We start from the raw sequence: 21061 nt of genomic DNA on the forward strand, positions 1-21061 counted from the left end.
GGCACTTCACAGATGAGTTTGCGGGCTTCCGAGAAGTAAGGTGTGAGTCTGACAGCATGTGTTCTATTCAATCAGAAGGAGCAGATCCAACAGAGAGCAGGTGCTTGGATGCCAATCTTTTACAGACGTTTGAAAAGGATGGAGTGTCAGACACTATATAACGCTGCAGAGCTGTCCAGGAGAATGAGGGTTGCCATCTCTCATCTGTCAAAAATCATGCTGGTGGTGAGTGAGGTTTCGGTCCTGTGGTTAGGCCTGAATCCAGACTGCTTGGCGTCGAGGAGCTGATGGTTGCAGAGGTTGTTGGTGAGGTGTTTGTTGATTAACTTCATTGCTCCAGGATAACTACTGTTCAATGACAGTTATCCCCCAATGACTCAAGTAATGATCAAATGAGTATGAACAGGGCCACTGAAATTATGTGACTGGGAAGGACCAAATTATGCAGCATGGTTGGCGAAATTATGTGGCAAGAAAAAGCAAATTATGCAGCACAATGAACCACATTTTGTGAACGTATTGCTATATTATTTTGTCATATTTACACCTGTTAACACTGTCTGGGCAAGGGTTTACTTGATTAGTACTAGCTTAACACCAACATGCTGCAATAAGCAACAGAAATGTGAGCAGTACATCCTTGCAAAGGGCCTTCCACTGCATGCAAACATGTCACTGAGCTTTTGTAGCTCCGCTAAGAGAAGCCTAGAAGACTTGAGGTTTGTTGAAAGCTGGAGCCTGAAGACATGGTGTGCTAAAGGCTAACCGTTGGTCCCAGGTATCCCAGGGAGAAATGATCGGTGCCACTATGTTGTTGTGGCGGATCGGAAAGCAAGTAGCTGGTATTAAAAAAAACACTAGTGTGGAATGCATCGGTCCAAGAGCTGTGTTTTCGAACGTCCAAGCCTAGGGCACAAGTAAAAAATCAGAGCTGGAGAGGGTGTCCTTGTGCATTGTGGACAAACGTCTTAAAAAAAAACTCAAGTTGAAAACATTTGGACCCAAAACCAGATGGCAGGAGTATGCAGAGCATGAGTATCTACAGCAATACATACTATGAACACTGTGTTCTAGCTCAGAATTATCAGAACCGTCGAGACAAGACTGCTCATGCTGACAGCTCAGACTGGATTTCAGAATGAGTTTTTGCCAAGACCCAACTACCTGGACAGATTTTGCCTTGCACAAGTCTAGATCACTATTTCAAGCTGTTCTGTGTCTGTCTGCTGCTGGATTACCTCAGTGCCTGCTGTCCTGTGAGAGTTCTGATAGGAGTATAATGAAAGACAACCTGCTACAATGTAAAATACACCGATAACCTTAAAAGTTAGGGACAGTTCAGGAGGCTTGGCTGAGTGGTGTCTTGCATTCTTCTCAGGTCCCTAACTACAAAGGAAATGTTGTTTCCCTGTTTATTTGCTAATCTCTGACAGGCACTTTGCACAAGTGTGGGTTTGTTAGTTTGTAGTTAACACCATGAATTTAGAAGGGTAATTTTTGGGGTTTTATTGTGGTTCATTTGCATTAAGATGGTTGTGGGGAATCTGAGCTCAAAAGCGCAGATAAGTGAACTACCACTGATTCCACATACTGGACACAGTAATCATTGGTCCATGGTGATCGTTAAAATTTGACTGATAACAAAAACAATGTTACAGTTCATTACACAATGCATTGGAAGGTGCACAGATGTTCACAGTATCCCAATGCCTTACAGAAAGTAAATATATACCCATACCACAACATGTACATGACCCTAACTCCAATATTCACTTGACAGTAGATAATCTTTATTTGGATGAATACATGAATACGGACAAGCAAAGAAGCCACATGTTTTAAGAAAACACTTTTTACTGAAACTATTGTCTTCTTAGCAGAACACAAAGGAGAGTATTTGCCATGTTGATATAATTGCAGTCTACAGAACAAGTTAGAACACTTAAAATATTAGAAAGTTAAGTTTTTAGGTGTGAGTTTTTCGACTTGCATTGCTAGCAGTTTATCTTTTACTGAGAGGCCAAGTGAAAGACCTGACATCAAAGAATAACAGGCACGTGTAAAATCAAAGTCTGGTTTTTACAAAAAAGTTACCTTGTCAAGTTGATCATCATTTTTCTATATTATGATACTAAAAATGGTGCCCATAATGTTCAAATGATGCGTTTGATGGCATTGGAAAATGGTACGCTAATAATTAAGTTCTTATTAATGTTTGGGACTGCATGCTAATGTGAAGCCATTCACATCAATACAAATCAGTTTAAAATAAGGAACTACATCTTTGCAATCAAGGACAAATTCTGCATATCGGTCATCAGGGGGAGCAGAAACGGCCACAGAATAGGATGTTGCGTGTTTTATTGTGCCTGATAAAGAACAGGAAAGGATGGTCTGCCATGAACCTAGGCACCCTTAGTGCACATCGCCTCATCATGATTGCTGCAGTTGCAGCAGCTGCTTCTGTGCCTTCCTCGTTTACATCCACAAATGCCTTGTGAACCACCTTGGACAGTACCAGGTCATTGCTAGCTGACATTCCAGAGAAATCAGATTTGACCACATCAAATGCATGGACCATTCCCAGGGTTATCAGAAATGATTTCAGATCATAATCCTCCTCCAGCTTAAATCGGGGTAAAAAAAGCTCAACTTCAGTTGTGTCCATCATTTCTGGATTTGTCCAATCTGCAAATTTCTCAAAATTAATTTCCCTTTCAAGCTGAAAAAGGAGATAAAAATGATTTTTCAATGCAAAACAGTCAAAATCAGCCTGAAAGTATGAATGACTTAATATTAATTTATTAAATACATGAAACCCATCATTTCTAGAATTTGTGGAATGCAGAAACAGGATCCAACTGTTTCAACCATACAACCCTTCTATTACATAAAATTCCATAGAATAGAAATCTTTCACAGAACAGAGAAACTTAGGCTAGCAAAACCGTGTCCACTTTCTAAAACTAGGTAAAAAAAATCCTCTTAATGCAAGTGCAAGAAAAAAACTATATGTGACAATGTTAAGCACTCAATATACACAGGTCATCTGTATTTAACAGAATAATATTTCTGATGTCCTTTTTTCAATCAAAACCTCTCACAAAGTGGTATGCTAACAACGTTTCCAAGTGGTGGCATAACACAAACTCCCTTTTACATGTATTCTGTTCATCCTCTAAATGATACACGATATTGAAATTGCACATTGAGATTGTACATTATTCATACTTTCAGTACTACCTTTTCTGTAACTTCATTTCACATTCTTGTGATTTTATAAAATGGGCCACATTTTTATTCCTTCCTCTTCTGCAGCCACCATTATTTTTTCCATCAAATGGAACTTAACATTGCTGGAATTTTTATGTCCACCACGTTAATGTTTTTAATAAGGAATGTTAAAGTTATACAATTTTAATTTTACAATCATAATCAACCAACAGTTTTACTTTTTCTGGCTCTTACTATACAGTTATAATTTTTTCAATTTGTAAGCACTTAAATTTGTGACTTTTGTCAGCTATGGAGACACACCACATACAGATAGACAATATTAGTTCTCAAAAGGCATTTGGCATATAAATTACTGTTTTAGGAAGTCTAATATATTAAATTACATATCATATTATTCATTATTTCAAATGGTCACAGGCTGATCACCTTATATAGGGCAACCATGGACTTGGCAATGTCAGTGTCTTTTCTCATTTCTTTTAGCAGCGTTTCATCCTGGGGTCCAAACAGATGCACACTATCAAAAGGGACATGCACAAGGTGCTGTTGCACCTGGGTCAGAAATTTGGAATTTCTGAGTCAGGCAGGTCTGGTGATAAACCCTAAAGCAGCAGTATCTGACCCATCAGGGATGCATAGAATATATCCAAGTTAAAACACATCAATGTTAATATGTATTACATTTTCATTATGAAATGTCACAAAAAACATTAAATCTTCAAATTTCTTCAAATCTTGTGGTGATAGTGTATCTAAATTATTTGGCCAACGTTTTTTGTGATCGTAGTTTATATATGTTTTTCGATGTGGTATGCTGTAATTTAAGTATAGAGACTGCAATGCGAAACCCTGTCTCGAAACGGAAGATGTGAGATTACTTGTCCGAAAACTTGTTGAAAAATATCTTAGTAACTTTAAATGGAGGTATTTATATTCAGTAATTATCTTTAGCTCAGTTGACCACTGAAGCATTCAAAGAGTCAATAGGTTCTGAAGTAAGTAATTGATACTCCCAAATTTAATTGTAAATGGGTGCCCATTCAAAGGAAAGGGAGCACTTTTACAGGCATAATACTCATTGTAAGGTGCGCCAAGCAGGGATATGTTTCTAGCAATTCAGGCAAAATATTGACAGGCAGTCAATATAGATTATACTCTGTAGCCAAATGCAATTCATGTTATTATATTAAAACATAGGGAGTGGTCATAGGATTTCTTAAATAGAATTCCACTGTGCAAACTATTTCCTTTAGAAAATTACTAATTTAACTTTTTTATTTTTACATTGGTAACATAATATGGGAGGGTGAATATAGTAAGGGGTTATAACTTTGAAACAAAGATAATAATCAATACCAAAATATCTACATTTTACGTTTACAGCTTGGACCTACCTAAAATAATTGAAATTCTGCCCATAAAAGGGGGGTTTACCCAAATTTATGGCACAGTAGGCTTGTGATGAATCGGGTAGGAAATGGATTAAATCGGTTTAATTAAATCGGATGAGAGTGGGATTTTGGAAGGCAATTTAGTTTGGCAACAGGTATGTGGCCCAACTACACTGAAGGGACTAATCTAATAGTAGCTTTTGGTATAGTGTTGATAAAAGTTGCCAGATGTATGCCTTTCTTATGAAGCATAGCATGGGGGATTCACACCAACATTCACCTAACTATGACAGAGAAATATAGCAAAGAAAATGTTACCCAGCAATTTGTATATAAATGCAATTCTTTTAACATTGCAATATCCTTCCATATGGGTAAAGCAACAAAAACAATCTAGTTATCTAAGAAGCTTTAATAGTATCCCAATTGTATGTGTGTGACCCTGTAAGTTCAAGCATAGGCAGAGGGATAAATAAAACAAATTATCACCACAGCCGCCTCGAGGGCAATCACTTTTTTGTCAAAGCACACAACTTCTGCACAATCAAAAAGGTACTTGTGACCCTCAACTTGGAGGTGGAGCAAACGCCCTTCTCTAGTGATGATCACATAACTGTCTGGCAATAGCTGCACTTTCGAGTCAGACCAAGAAATAGTGTTTGGTAGGTATCGGATATTGGCAACTTTGGCATTTGACGGATCTTGAGAAACTGATGATTCAAATGGCTCGCGCCATACTGAATAGCATACTATCCTGAGCCATAAAGATTTTCTTTTAATGCGTTCTGTGGTAAGATATTGCAGTTAGCCTTCCTCAAAGGATGATGGGTTTCACTTTTTTTAAAGACAATGCCAAACAAACATTGCTAGTTGTTCTTTGTTTCCTAGGTTTTTGTGCTTAATTAGAAGCAACATACATCACATTTTCCTTGAAGGGAGTTCCATTAAAGAACTGGTTAGTCAGAGATGTAAAAGTTAAGGCAGGGTCAAAGATTACACACAGATCGTACATAAAAAAAGAGAAAGGATTTTGACCTAGAGAAGTGGACCAAATGAGGCAAATGTCACTGTTGGGTAGTCCACTAGAAAAGGCCTTTTTAATTTCTACTCTATTTCAGCATAGCAAGAGTGTATTAAAGAGGCATTCTGTGATCTATTATCGATAAGGGATAAGCCCAGACTTATTCTCACTGAGAGTTGGATGTACTCTGGGAACATTTGGAATTTCAGGTTGTAGATGCTTATTTTGTATGTTAAAATATATATACATGCTTATATTCATTTGAGACTTTATTACCTTCCTATTTGCACTACAATATATTATTTTCGAGAACTAAATCAGCCACACTGTTCAACCTGATGTGTTGAAATCACTATATAATAGATAAGTTGTCTGACATTATAGAATTCCTAAATGATAAAAAGAAAATGAATGAGTTTAAAAGAATGCCTAAATACACAAAGGAGAGACATCGCAAGTTCATTATGTTGAAAACCTAATCTGCACTAACATACAGAAAATATAAATCATTTTAGATACAATTTTGCACACAGTCACTACAGAAAAAAAATTAAAATAGAGAAACATGCCTGACAAAACAGATTATGGGTTTCTGACCATGCACTATGGCTAAAGCACCCACGAAATTGAAAAACTCTAAAACCTTCCCACTAAAAGATGGAAAAGAGAAACAGATAAATAATATGCTAAACTGTAACTGTGCACCTGTGTGGCAAACTCACCATTTGTACCTTAAAAATAAAAAAAAGACTTCTGGAACATCAAGAGAAATTATTACGTATTCACAATAGTTAAATATTATGACAAAGTACATGGCAACAACATCTTCAATATCATGTACTGTATGAAGTCAGAAATCAAGTAAGAGTTGAAAACAAAATAAAACAAAAACACAAAAGACAATTGGAATCAGGCTAGATAATAAAAACAAAACAATCAAACCATTTTGGTTGAGTAACTATGATAAACTACACGTCTTTCCAGTCAGTACCAAAGCAATCATAGGACAATCTTGTTAAATCGAAATCAAAAAGGAGACTATTTGGAAATCAAAATAGGATTAACACAATCCAGTGAGAATCATTTCAAAACAGCAAACGTAAATCAGCCAATCCATTTGAGGAAAATATACCCATAGCTGCGACTTCAGGCTTAAAGAAATGTCCATGCGAATCCACAAATAATCATCTTGCAGAAAAGCAGCCAAAAAGAAAAAAACTATTAAAAATAATACAAATTAAAAATATCCACCTGATAAATTTTAGAGTAGCAAATATCACCAGAGGACTCAATTAAATGAAAGATGAATGATCTAATTTTTCATGAAAGAAGCCTATTGTGAAATCATGATAATTTGCACATTTTTACAACATCTACCACAGTGCACTTAGGTGAGATAATTACAAATACAGTCTATTAGATAAAAAAGGACACTATTTAAGTTATGATTGAAAAGATATTGTGAGAAAGACCTTGTGGTATACACGTGTGAGAGTAGATCTTTGCAGTTATGAAATAAAGAGACCAACATTTCCTGAGTTCTGTCTTCTTTATAAAAGGTGGTTTTGAAAGATATTTGGCATGGTTGATCCATTTAACAGCACTAACTGAACGCTGTGATGAAATAGCTTCTCTGCATTAAATATTAAACACAAAATTACTATTGGCTGTAGAATGGCAGACTATTGTATGGATTGTGCTATATATTTTATAAATCTAATGCAACACCATATTATTTGGAATGCTCAAGTGATGGTTAGTATATGTGAGTATGTATGTATGCATATACATTTGGGACACATTCAAGTTTTGTTGTAATCCAGGGAGACATCCCAAAAAAATGTGTTGTATAAATAGGAATTTGGCGATGTACTCCACTGTAATCAATTTAGTGATCTAAAGGCAAACAGCAGACAATTGTTCTGGGTCTTCTTTGGAATGGAGTACAGAACCTTATATACAGGCTTTAAGACAAAAGTAGTACCACTTTAGGATTAGGGACTATACACCAATGGTGGCTGATAATACTGAAAAAATATGTGTGGTGTAATTTGCGGAAGCAACCAAGCCTGACTTCTGAGAATTTTTTTTAAAACATAAGGGCACATTGTGCTCTCACACATGTATTTTCTAAGAAGTCATAACACCTGAAAGGGCACTCTAGTAGTTTTTACACTACTTTAATGGTGTTCAAGCAAGCCTATGATTCCTTAGGAGTGTTGCAGGTTTGCCCATCCCAAATACATTTGAGAAAATGATAGCAAAATGGTGAATCCTGCACCTATCCGACAATTGTTAGGACCAGAATTATACCAAAATATGTTTACATCTTGCAACAGAAATGCATGTTTCATTATCTGGGAATCACCAATCACATCCTCAAGAATAGAAACTTATATAATCCATAAGTCCAAATGGTTTTATCCTGTGGTACATACCTTCACAATAGGAATGTATATTCATGCTATAATGTACATCAGCAGTGATATGAATTAGCTATTTGGAACTTACTATTTACATCAAGTGTATATCACCAACAAACCACTTCCCAAGAACATGATCAAAAAGGCCTCAATAAGAAGCTCCAGTTGATCACAGAGTGCTACACTTGCCCTCTGTGTACTGATTCCTATATTGTATTGTTGAATTATATTTATTGCCAAAGGAACAAATGATGTACGGAATTCTGAACAATGCAAACATTCACCCCTAGTTGCAAAGATCTGGGGTTTAATCCATCGTTCTTTTGCTCACTACGCCACCCCAGTTTAGACCCAGCTATATGGGAATCAGTCTTGACCCTGTGCCTCATGGGAACAGTCCAGCCCGAACTGCCAAGCCAGGTCCTCCCTGGACCAAAAACAAGCAACCTGGGACCGGTTTCTGGGCATCACCCCTCATCTGTGGGAAGACATGAGGTTAGGGGTGCCCACGCCAAGGAGGAGTTCATATGTGCTATGATAAATGCACTATCCATGGTCAAACATTGTATGGAAATATGTGAATTGATCGAAACCCAAGACATAGATTGATTGTTACTGAAACCTGGGCTAAGGAAGACTCTGGGCCTGATTAGTTTCAGCTACCCCTCTTGAGTACACTATTGCTAGGCTTGCTCAATCGTTTCACAGAGGAGGGGATTTGATTTCATTTAGAAAAACGCGTTTAACTGCACTTTGCACCTATTAGCGCAGACCCACAAGACACATGCGAGGTAGTGCAGTATAGACAAATAATACGCTTTTCCCCTGGCTCTTGAACTCAGTTTATCGAAGCCTTGGACTAAGTCTTGAAATCCTGTATTAGAAAGTCTCTTTTCACTATATTGGGGGATTTTATATTCTATTTGGAAGATACGGAATGCATTGACGTTTTTTTGTTTTTGTTTTTAGAACTTATGAATAACTTTGTTTTTTCCCAAATCCAACTCCCCCGTCCACACTAAATGTTGGATTGAATCTTTGCCAATCACTCGGTCTTACAGGTGGGCAACATTCTCCTGCTAAGCTGGTCAGACAACCTAGTGGTAACTTTTAGAATCATACTGTAGAAGGGGATAGAACAGACACAGCGTAAGCCAGCATCTTACAGAAGTTGGAGTAAAATTTACCCCATAGATTTGGAATTAGCCCTCTGTGAAATACTAGTGAAAAAGAACAGGTTACAGGACCCTACGGCAGATGATTTCAATGTTTGGGTGACGGCCACAACTAAACAAGTTTCTCCACTTAAATACAAGACTAGCACTAGAACTAAAGCACTCGCACTCTGGTTACCAGATGAGCTTAAAGACCTCAGACTGCAATGTCGGAAGCAAGAATGGAGGTGGAGGGCCACTCTCACTTCAGAGGAGAAATTAAAACAAAGAGCGGATTGCTACATACAAACGCACCATTCTGGCTGCAAAAGCATCTTACTATGCCAACAAAATAAGACCTGCAATCAACACTCCCAATGAACTCTTCAAAGTGGTGAAAGAGCTCTCTAATCTCCCGGTCCAGCACTGGTTGAACTCGCAAAGTTTCTGCAATAACGTCACAGTTTATTTCAGAGATAAGATACTGAAGATCGTCTGGGATTTTAAGGGTAATGAGGATAGTCTTCCACTCACTATGGGTGCAGATGTTCTCGTTGATCAGGATTCCACCACAACTATTTCCACTTTTCCCCCCATAACCTGCATGAGAGTAAAAAAAAAAAATCTTATGCACCTAACTTCAGTCTCACCTGGGGAAACTTGTCCTTCCCAGCCCCCACACTCGCCCCTAAGATTTACAACTTGCACCAGATCAGATTGCAACTTTTCTGGAAAGGGTCTACAACCAGATAATTACTATGGAAACAGGCAGAAGTTATTCACCTAAAAAAAGCCTGACTGGGTCCAGATGACCTTAAAAACTTGTGCCCAATCTTGCTCTTGCCAGCACTGGTCAAAATCTTTCAAAAATATATTAACCAGCTACTGGGCAAGTTTATCACCACCCCAAGACTTTCTGGATCCCTCACAGATTAGCTTCCAAAGTAGTAACAGGACTGAAATGTCACTGGTTGCTGCAGCAGATTCCATCAGTTGCCAGGTGGCTCAACGTGGCACGGCCATCTTGGTAATGCTGGATCTGTTCGCTGAATTTGATGCGATATCCCCATCCCGCTTGGTGCAAAAATGGCACAAAGCAGGGTTGAAGGATAGCGCTCTGGACCTACTGGGTTCCTTTCTGACCAATAGAACGCAGTCTGTCAGCTGCAAGGCAGAACAGTTTCAGCTCCTTTGTGGGGTTCCGCAGATGTCTAGAAAAATGTATGTGTGTCCCTAGTTTTCCATAGGATAGGCAGAACCAGGCTTGTGCTCTGGGAAGGAAAATTCTAGTTGCCCTTGGATACAGACCAAAACCACATGAAAAATGAATCACAAGTAAACAATTAATAAAATGAAAACAATAATAGAAGAAAATCTATCAAAAAGTTGTACAATTTATTTAGAGAATAATACTATCATAAAACAATTTCTCCTTAAAAACATTTTAGTGCCACAAACAATCAGTTAAGAAATCATGTCATTACATTTGAAAAACATTTAAAAACATATTTATTACAAAGGTTGGTGATGCAGCGTTTCGGTATAACGATAGGACCTTCATCAGGACAAGGTTCTTATAAAATCAGTGTTGAGTGGAAGGTACCAAGTTACCTCCACATTGGTCAATAGTAAATCCAAACTCATCTTTTGATGTGGAGCTTAGGACACTATATTGCTTCCTTAATAGTGTACAAGACTGCTCAATTGGGAGTGCTCTTTTAGAGTCAAGGGAGCCACCGTTTTTGACTAGATGGTTAAAAAAATGTAACCCTTAAATCTGGGAGTATCGGCCACTCGTTGCAGTGTGTAGTTGGATGCAATAATATTTGTGCCGTTTATCCTTCACCTTTATTAAATTGGCTTGACTTATCTCCAGTATGTCCCAAGCCGAGTATTTTACTTTATCGCGCTCTTAACACATCAAGACGGCCTCCCTGCTCCTCTTGTGACTCTTTGTTTTGAGTCAATACTTAAGTAGTGGAAGCTTCTTACACCTTTCGATAAAAAGGTGAGAAAAAGCTTATTAGGGTTCACTGGCACTTCTCAGGTTGTGCACCTCCATTTTGCATCATATTTAACAATAAGTTTGGTAAGAAAGCAGGAAACGTGTTGTGTCACATGAGGTGCAAATATATTTACAGCAAATACTAGGATTTAACAGGATTGTTCACTTCAACATGTTGCTTTTCCTGCCACTTCATGCACCCTCCAATGTCTCTGTGTTCAGCTCCTGAAGTCTTCCCCAGTCTGCTTACTCAACCTGATGCAGATAATACTTTTTTTGCATTATACTATTTCAGATTACCTTCAACTGTGCTGGGTACTAGAGCATATACTGCAAGCCCAGGTCTCTTAACTTCTTCCTTAACCTAAAGGATCGTTCTTGTTTCTGCACCAATAGTTTACATCTGGTAAAATAAAGATCCTCACATAATTCTAAGGTAATTTACTTGACCTTAGACCCCAAAGCTATATCTCTGAATTTCAAGAAGCACAAGATACTTACCTTCAGTAACGATATATCTGTAAGAAACAGTAGTTAGTGTTCGATTCCTTACCTTAGAATATCCCCAGGCGTCAGACTGGATCCGGAAAGTTTTCGTCAGCAGTACCCCTGCGCGTCGGTAGGTGTCGGATGAGGCTCCGCGTCCGTCGGCGGCGTCATGATCGCCAGATTGACGTCGGAGTACTTAGACGCCGCCCTCACACGCGGACGTCAGTTCTGTACATAGCTTTCCATGCCAGGAATGCAGAGCCATGATAGAAACCGACACTGGTGCCATGAAACTAGGGCCCTGAAAGGGATGTCCTTAACCCTAGATATCGGTTAGCAGAACGGGGAGGATGGGTGGGGCGGTAAGGAATTTATCACTAACTACTGTTTCTTACAGATATATCGTTACCGAAGGTAAGTAACTTGTGCATCTGAAAGAAACAGATTAGTGTTAGATTCCTTACCTTAGAATAGATACCTCAGCAATACCAACCCCGGTGGTGGGTCTGCAAACCAAGATCACACCAGAAAGTCCTGGAGACCGGAACGGGCGAAAAAGCCATATCTCCAGACTTGGCTGTCCAAGCAGTAATGTCTAGCAAACGTGTGCAGCGAGGCCCACGTAGCTGCCTGACAGATGTCCTGCAAGGAAACTCCCCGTCCCAGGGCAGTAGTAGCTGCCGTGGCCCGAGTGGAATGGGCACGCAGCCCAACAGGAGGCTCCTTTTTCGCCAAAGAGTAGCAAACCTTGATGCACAAGATGACCCACCGAGAGATGGTCTGCTTGTGCACCGCCCGTCCCTTCTTTGCGCCCACGTATCCAACGAAGAGATGCTCATTCGCCCGGAGCTGGGGTGTGCGATCTAGATAGGAGAGCGCACGTTTTGGGTCCAGACGGTGAAGCCTCTCTTCCTCCTTCAAGGGATGCGGAGGCGGATAGAAGGTGGGCATGGTGATGGACTGCCCGATATGAAAGGCTGTGAAGTGGCTCAAAAAGATCACACATCAGATTTGTTAGAACAAGATTCAAGCCCCACTGAGGCAACACAAAGGGAACAGGAGGAAACGTATGTGTGATGCCTTTCAAGAATCTATTAACAACAGGGGACTTGAAAAGATAAGGCTGATCAGGAAGCCTCAAGAAGGCTGAAATGGCCGCGAGATAGCCCTTGATAGTGCCCAGAGCAGAGCCCTGCTGGGCAAGTGAAAGAAGAAAGAGGAGAACCTCTGAAAGGGGGCCGAGAGAGAATACACAGCCTTTGCTGTGCACCATGCCACAAATTTGTTCCACCTGCAGGCGTATACCGTTTTTGTGGAGGGACGCCTGGCTGCCAGAATGACATCACAAACTTAAGGAGGCAAGTCAAATGGCCTCAACTGCAGCCGCTCAATCTCTACGCAAGAAGGTGGAGACTGGACAGGTTCGGGTGGAGGACCGTCCCCTGCTGCTGCAACAGAAGGTCCTTCTGAAGAGGTAGACAAATCGGGGGATCGACTGACATGCCGAGTAGCTCGGGATACCAGTATCTTCGTGCCCAATCCGGAGCCACAAGGATGACTTGGGCCTGGTCTCGCCTGATCTTATTCAGCACTCTGGGCAGAAGTGGTATAGGCGGAAAGGCATACAACAGACTGCACCTCCACTCGCGATGAAAAGCATCGCCGAGCGAGTGCCGCCTTGGAAATTCCAACGCGCAGAACTGCTGACATTGCGCGTTCTCTTCGGTGGTGAATAGATCTAACCAAGGCTCTCCCCACTGCTGAAAGAGACCTTGCCCCACGTCAGAGTTCAGACGCCATTCGTGATCCATCATGCACCAGCGGCGGAGTTCGTACGACTTGGTGTTCAGAGAACCTGCCAGTTGTTGAATCATCAGCGTGACGCCCTGGTGCTCGAAATCTGTAGTTACTGGTCGGGTTAGGAATACACCTAACCTGTTGGGATGTGCGCACTCTTTCACTTGGAACAATCTTGTTCCTACAGTCTCTCTTCAAAATAAAACTCTTGCAAAACTTTATGATGTTTTTGAAAGGTATTCATTGTGCTAATAATTCCGTGATCAATGTAGTTTCTTTCTTGTGGAATATTTATCTTTTATTAAAATGAATTTTTTATCCTTCTTTTAATCATGTGTATTATGGAATATGTTCAAATCAATTTTTATAAATGTAATTAAATTTTCTATGCTATCACATAATATTTTTCCTGAGTCCTTTTCTCCTTATGGTGTGTCCCCCTTCCTGTTCTTGTCAGATTTTGTGTTCTTTAATTTGCCTGGGCTTTTACCCTTGCACATGTTTTTGAAAGGTATAACTTTGTTAAGGTGTGCGCACTAGCAATGTGGCGCCGCCGTTAAAAGAGAATAAATCCCTTTACAAATCATTCAGTTGTGTGTGATGAGAGAGATTGGCGTGCTGGTAGTGCTTAAAGATATTGCGTAGATGTGGGGAGAACCATGCGGTGAATTCATGTATTAGAACATGTATTCTTCAATAAGACAGTTTTCAATTTGCTGATGTTTATCTATGTGTTTCACTTCTGGATTTTGTGTTTACTTTATTAATTTGTGTTTAGAACACACAGCAGCTACAAAACGAAATATCATAAATGGGTTATGTATTAGATGTGGAATCATGCTGTGCCCACTGAAACTTCAGGTCCCACTGCAGAGCCCGCATCCTCCACCTGGAGTGATGCACCAGAAGGATGCAGGAGGCCATCAGCCGCAGGCTCAACCAGACCAAGACTCGGGATAAAGGCTGAAAAATCAGAATCAGAGCCTGAATATCCCGAACCCGCTGTTCGGGGGATAAACCAGAAACTGGGCTGAGTCCAGAACCGCTCCGATGAAAAGGAGCGAGGGGCACAGGTGTGACTTCGGCACGTTGATGGAGAACCCCAGCAAGTGCAGGTCGGCCGTAGTCTGGAAGTGGTAGACGATTGCTTGGGGCGAGCCCGCCTTCAACAACCAATCATCGAGATAGGGGAAGACTGAAACCCCTGATCTGCGCAGATGAGCTGCGACCACCGCCATAATTTTTGTGAACAACAGAGGGGTGCTGGTAAGGCCGAGGGGGAGCACGGTAAACTGAAAGTGCTTGTGGCCTACCATGAGCGGCAGGTAACGCCGGTGGGCTGGCAGGACGGGGATGTGGAAATACGCGTCCTGCAAGTCCAACACTACCATCCAGTCTCCTGGGTCCAGGGCATCAAGGACCTGAGCCAAAGTCAGCATCTTGAACTTCTCCTTCCAGAGGAAGCAGTTGACGCTTCGTGGGTCCAGGATAGGGTGTAGGTCTCCTTTGCCCTTCTTGGGTACCAGAAAGTAGTGGAAATAGCAACTACATTCTACTTCTGGCCCAGGAACGTGTTTGATGGCCCCCTTGGCCAAGAGGGCCGAAACTTCCTCCTGCAGAAGCTGCAAGTGATCCCCCAACACGCGGTGGTACTGCAGTGGCATGGCTGGAGGAATCACCTCGAAGGGAGTAGCCCATTTGGACGATTTGCAGCACCGACCTGTCCAACATGATGGTACGCCAGTGGAGGAGGTGATGACGGACCCTGCCCCCCACTTGCGTCAAATGGGTCTGATATGCCGGACTTGGAAGGCTTAGAGGCAGATGCTGCGGGCGGGTGTGGACTGACCCTGCCGGTGTCCCCCGGAACCGCCACGGCGGTAACCACGTCCGCGCTGAGACTGGTTCTGCGGCCTGTGGCTTGCTGGATGTATGGGGCCACTCCTTGGCCATGAAAGGGGCGAAAAGTGGATGTTTGCTGGCGTTGGCCTGGGCCCAAGGACTTGGCAGTAGCCCTGGAGTCCTTAAAACGCTCCAGCGCACTATCCGCTTTGCCACCAAAAAGGCAATGGCCATCGAACGGCATGTCCATCAGCGTGGCTTGGACATCCCCCTAAAAGTTGGCGGACCTCAGCCAGCCGTGGCGGCGAACCACCACTGTTGTTGCAATCGCTCTACCCAGCGAGTCCGTGCTGTCAAGTCCACACCGGATCGAGTAGCATGCTGCATCTAGCCCTTCAGCCAGGGCTTGGGCGAGCCGTGTCCGGGCCTCCTCCAGGCACTGTGTCAGCACCTCCGCAACCGTATCCCACAGAGAGTGGGTGTAACGGCCCAAAAGGCAGGCGGTGTTGACAGACCGCAGCCTCAAACTCAGGGAGAACAGCTTCTTCCCAAACTGATCATACCTTTTGGATTCCTGATCCAGAGGAGCGGTCAGGAATGTGATCCGGGACGTAGAGGCCTGGATCACCAGGCTCTCAGGGTGGGGTGAACGGACAGAAAGCAGGGGTCACCCGTAGCCGGGCGGTGGGCCACGTTCTGCTCCACAGGGAGGCCTGTGGAGAGCTTGGACCAGGTGTCCATCAGAATGTCGGTGAGGGCTTTGTTAAACAGCAGTAGAGGCTCCGAGGAGCTTGCCTGCGGTCTGAGCACCTCAGTGAGGAGGTTAGTCCTCACGGCCGCGACGGGGAGCTCAGGGCCAAGGCCTTGGCCGCCCTATTCAACACCATGCTGTAAGCAACCCCCTCCTCCGAAGCCTCGGAGGGAGGAGAGACGAATCCAGTGTCGGGCAAAGTGTCCAGACCACGGGCCTCCCCCAGCTCTTCTGCCCAGTCCTCAGACCTCTCCCAGTCCTCCTCGTTATCCATCTCCTGATAAACAGGCACAAATGATGGAGCCAGGACGTAGGTGAAGGCCTCACCCATTGAGGTCGGAGACGGCGCAGGTCCGATGCCGGACCCGGAGGTGGGCTGAAACTGGGGTCATCCGAAGGCAGCACCGGGTCGGTGCCAGCGGAGGAGTCGCGGGGTCGACTGGGGTTGACCCGGATCCAGGCCTGGATCCTGCGGCGTCGTGACCGGAGTCGATGACAGCGCCGGGGCCGAAGCCCCTGACGGCGCCGGGGCCGAAGCCCCTGACGGCGCCGGGGCCGAAGCATCAGATGGCGCCGGGGCCGAAGCACCAGACGGCGCCGGGGCTGAAGCAGCTGGCCCGCTAGGGCTCCCTGTCAGACCCGCAGGGCCCGAAGGCGCCTCAGCAGGTTCCGACAGAGGGAATGAGACCTCATGGTCGTGAGGAAAGCACTGATCTTCCCCGGCGTCGCGTGCACCCAAGGGACCGGCAGGTATGGAGCTGGACGCGGCGCCTTCGGCTCCGATGGAGTGGCGCGGGAGGTGTCGCCCGAACCCCCGGCAGAGTCGCGCGAGCGTCAGGGGGAGTCAGAAGAGCGATGACGCCTCTTCTACTTCTTTTTCGAATGCCTCGACTTACCTGAGGACTTGGAGCCCGACGAGTGGTGGGGACTCGTCGAGCGCGATGACTGCGGCTCCGCGACCAGCCCCTCGACTGCGGCTCCGCGACCAGCCCCTCGACTTCGAGGTCAAGGCCCGGCAGTCGGGGCACGACTTGTCATCATGGTCGGCCTCGAGGCAATAAAGGCACCGACGGTGAGGGTCGGTAACCGACATCAGGCGGTGACAGTCCTCGCAAGGTTTAAAACCAGGCATCCCTAGCGGCACCACGAGTCGAAGGTCAACTCGGAAAGGGATCAAAAAAGTTTCGTCAAAAAGTGACTAGAGTACTGCTCTTCCTGGATCTGCGCTTGCTGGCACGGAAAAAAGAAGAACTGACGTCAGCGCACAAGAGAAGCGTCTAAGTAGTCTGACAACGTCATTCCGGCGATCACGAGGCCGACGATTGACGCGGAGCTGCAGACGACGCCTACCAACGCGCAGGGGTACTGCGGACGAAAACTTTCCGGATCCAGTCTGACGCCTGGGGATATTCTAAGGTAAGGAATCTAACACTAACCTGTTTATTTCAGATCCTTGCAATAAGTTACATGGGGTAATGCAGGCAATATAAGGGTGGCATTCTAAACATAAGGCATTTGGACCACACCTTCAAGCAGATATTGCTATATTAGGGACACATTCACTTTCTCTCCACCAATACGGTTCCCGAGGAATCTCTGGACTCATTAATGGCTTTCAACATAATGCCTACGAAGTTGCAAAGGTGGTGACTAGGCCAGTAGGTACACTGTAATCAATTACCATATTTTACTTTCACCATGTAATATCAGTAGATTTTGTGTAATTGTATGCAGCAGTTACTGGTGTTTCTAGACTTCTACTCACGGTTCCTAGGCCTTACATTACATTTCCAACTGCATACAGTCTACCACATTGTCCCCACACTTTCTTCCTTTTGAGCAGTGGTTGGGAAAATAGAGTTCACTGGGGGCCTGCAAAAGCATGGTTATTCACCAAACACCTTTCAGTGATGACTGTGATGATGCTTTTGATAACGCTCATTATGGTGCAATTTTTATAATTAACAGCTAAATTTCCAATGAATAATGTACAATTTAAAAGAAAAAATGACATGCATTTTCAATGTGCAAGTTGCAATTGGCAGCCACAGCTATTAGGATAGGCCACAGAAATGCTAAAATACAAGTTTTTCTTTAACTAGAAGTGAAATCAATATTGCACCATATAAATTAGGAACTTGACCTAAATGTGACATGCTTAGAAATGTTCGTCATAACCGCAGAATGTTCAGGTTTTAATAAATGTATAATTTTACTAAGCACCACTTTTTGCAATGATTTAATGTTATGGTCTCACCATGTTTTACATATTGCTAGAATAGTACAGTTGTATATTTTAAAACAGTACTACTGCTTTATATAAATGAAATGCATTACTATACAGTATTTTGCACGAAGACGTTTCTCCTTTTTTTAAGCATAGATCATGGTTTACGCAGTGAAACATTTAATAGTATGAAATGAAATGAAAACAAATTTATATAGCGCTACTAAGCCCAATGGGCGTCAAGGCGCCTAACCAAAAAAGAAACTAGCTATTACAAATATACTCTCATTGGGGGTAGGCCTTGATACAGCACCAGGTTTTGAGCGCGTTTTTAAAAAGGGACAAAGAGGGTTGAATCTTAATCTCCAGAGGGAGAGAATTCCACAGTCTAGGCGCAACAATGGAAAATGCTCTACTGCCCCAACGTGCCTTCCTAGCACGAGGAACCACAAGCAGATTAATCTCCGATGATCTAAGAGGTCTACTAGGCATGTAGCGGGTTAGCAGGGCACCAAGGGGGTCCAAAGGACCATCTGTAAGAGCTCTGTAGGCCAAACACAGGATCTTAAAAGAGATCCTCAGCTGTATGGGGAGCCAATGCAGGCTCTTTCTTGCCATAGTAGCAGAGGATGCATTAGGAAGAGCCAAAACAAATCGAGCGGCCGCATTCTGTACGACCTGAAGTCGTTGAATGAGTCCCTTGTTGGAGTCTGCATAGAGTGCGTTGCAGTAGTCCAACCTGGAACCCAATAATGCAACCACCGTCTGCTTGAGTGCTAGAGGAGAGGTAGTGCAGAATTCTTTTGAGGATTTTGATGACCCCCCAACAAGTGGCCACTGTTGGATTGAGCTGTAGAGTCATGGATAATGAAGTGTCAAATATTACGCCGAGGTTTCTGGCCGATTGGGAAGGAGATGGACAATTTCCAAAGCTGAAGGCCACCACTCACTAGACCAAACATCCTGGTCTTTGCCAAAGACCAGGATCTCAGTTTTTTCGCCATTCAACTTTAGGTCCGAGACAGTCTGCATGCAGGTCCTAAAGTTGGTGGCAGAGACACCATGATTTGGGTGTCATCGGCGTATGACAACCTCCATCCCCTGCGATTTTACTAACCTAGCAAGGGGGGTCACATATATGTTAAATAGGGTCGGACTCAAGGCCGACCCTTGTGGCACCCCATACTGCAAGGCTTTAGCAGGGGAGAGGAATTTGCCAAGCAGGACTCTCTGCTCTCTAAAATGTAGAAAAGAGTGCAGAAGGTTCAAGGCTGGACCCGCAATCCCTGCTTCCCTCAAACGAGATGTTAGTGTAGAGGGAGACAGGGTGTCAAATGCTGCTGTGAGGTCCAATAAGACCAACACCGTGGTTTGACCCAAATCCACCTTCAGGCGGATGTTATTCACCACCGTAGTGAGTGCTGACTCCGTACTATGGGCCTTTCTGAATCCGTGCTGGGAATTATCTAGGAACACAGATGCGTCCAGAAAGGTAGAAAGATGTTGATTCAGGTGGGATTCGAGCATTTTTGCGGGAGCGGGTAACAGGGAAATGGGTCTGAAATTCCTTATTTGTTCTGGGTCCAGGGTGGGCTTCTTAGAAGTGGAAGTAGAAGGTTAAACTGTACTCGGTGTCCATGGGAACAGAGGTTCATGAATATGGAGCCACATACGGATGATGTATGCAACAAACTTTGTGATAAAACTTTGCAAGTTGCATGTTATTTTGTGGGAAAGGAAGGGCTGGACTCGTTCTCAGACGAACGCTTGTGTTTGATTGGATCCGAGGAGTAGAGACACGCTACACACTTTCCAACAATATTTTATATTAGCGAGTGTTCCCAATTAGTTTCTCTGCTTTTTGGCAAAATGCTTCTCTGCACACTTTTTCCCAGACCCTTAGAAACTGTGGGTACCTCCGCTGTTGTTCATCCTTTGCCTTACTATTTGATGCTTTATTTGGCTGATTGCTATTGCAAATGTATGCTGATTTACTCGAAATAAAGACTAGGCTTTCTGGGGAGTTCAGCTGCCTTGATCTGACTATTGGGCTTTATGTTCTCATATCTCACTCTTATGCTTCTGAATACAAACTCTTCATGTGTTCTACTGACCTAAAATTCTGATCTTAATCTTCATCTTTATAATTTGATTTGATTTTGATATTTATATAGTGCAACAATCACCCGAGGGCATCAAGGCGCAAGAGAAAGACCGCAGATAACACATCGTCGAGAAGAGGCATGGAGGAGCTTCAGCTCACCGTATGCCTGAGAACAGCCAGGTCTTAAGGACTATTCTAAACAGGAGCAGAAGAGGAATAGGGAACATTTCCTTTATGGAGCACGCTTCATGCATTATTTGATGATTTGTTCTAACCATTCTTTGAGAGGAAATTTTTGTAAAATGAGCTGATTTTATGGACTTATCTGAATAAAAAGAATAAAAAGATACTTACTAATCTCTTTATGAGAAACAAAGGTTTTAAAACTATTACAAACTCATGATTGACTGAACTTAAACTGTTAATACGATTTGATTTATGATGATGAAATGGATCCGGCTTCAAAATAAAGCGGCAAAGGTCCGTCTCCTGAGGCGATTGAGAAGAAGCGGTAATAGGAGAAAGGCTAAATCATATTTATTTAAATTTTCCCCTGATCCACACTATCACTTTCAATGCTGCCACACTTCTACCCTGCTTGCAGAATACAGCTAGATGGC

General features: G+C 43.1%; 1 protein-coding gene across 6 annotated transcripts in view; it reads right to left on the reverse strand.

The window, feature by feature from the left end:
* The window catches only part of LOC147722554 (serpin B6-like), a 252653-nt gene that overhangs the window by 22537 nt on the left and 209055 nt on the right, over positions 1-21061 (reverse strand). For 2 of the 6 annotated variants that reach the window (XM_086965084.1, XM_086965079.1), the window contains exon 7: positions 1769-2722. The exons of the other annotated variants lie outside the window; for them this stretch is intronic. In XM_086965084.1, coding sequence (XP_086821210.1) covers positions 2318-2722 — 405 coding nt within the window. In that variant the 3' untranslated portion in view covers positions 1769-2317. Of the gene's footprint in view, positions 1-1768; positions 2723-21061 lie in introns of those variants that run through there. 6 annotated transcript variants of the gene reach the window in all.

Source organism: Lissotriton vulgaris, chromosome 4_1, assembly GCF_964263255.1.
Source record: "Lissotriton vulgaris chromosome 4_1, aLisVul1.2, whole genome shotgun sequence".
In the NCBI taxonomy this organism is placed as follows: Eukaryota; Metazoa; Chordata; class Amphibia; order Caudata; family Salamandridae; genus Lissotriton; species Lissotriton vulgaris.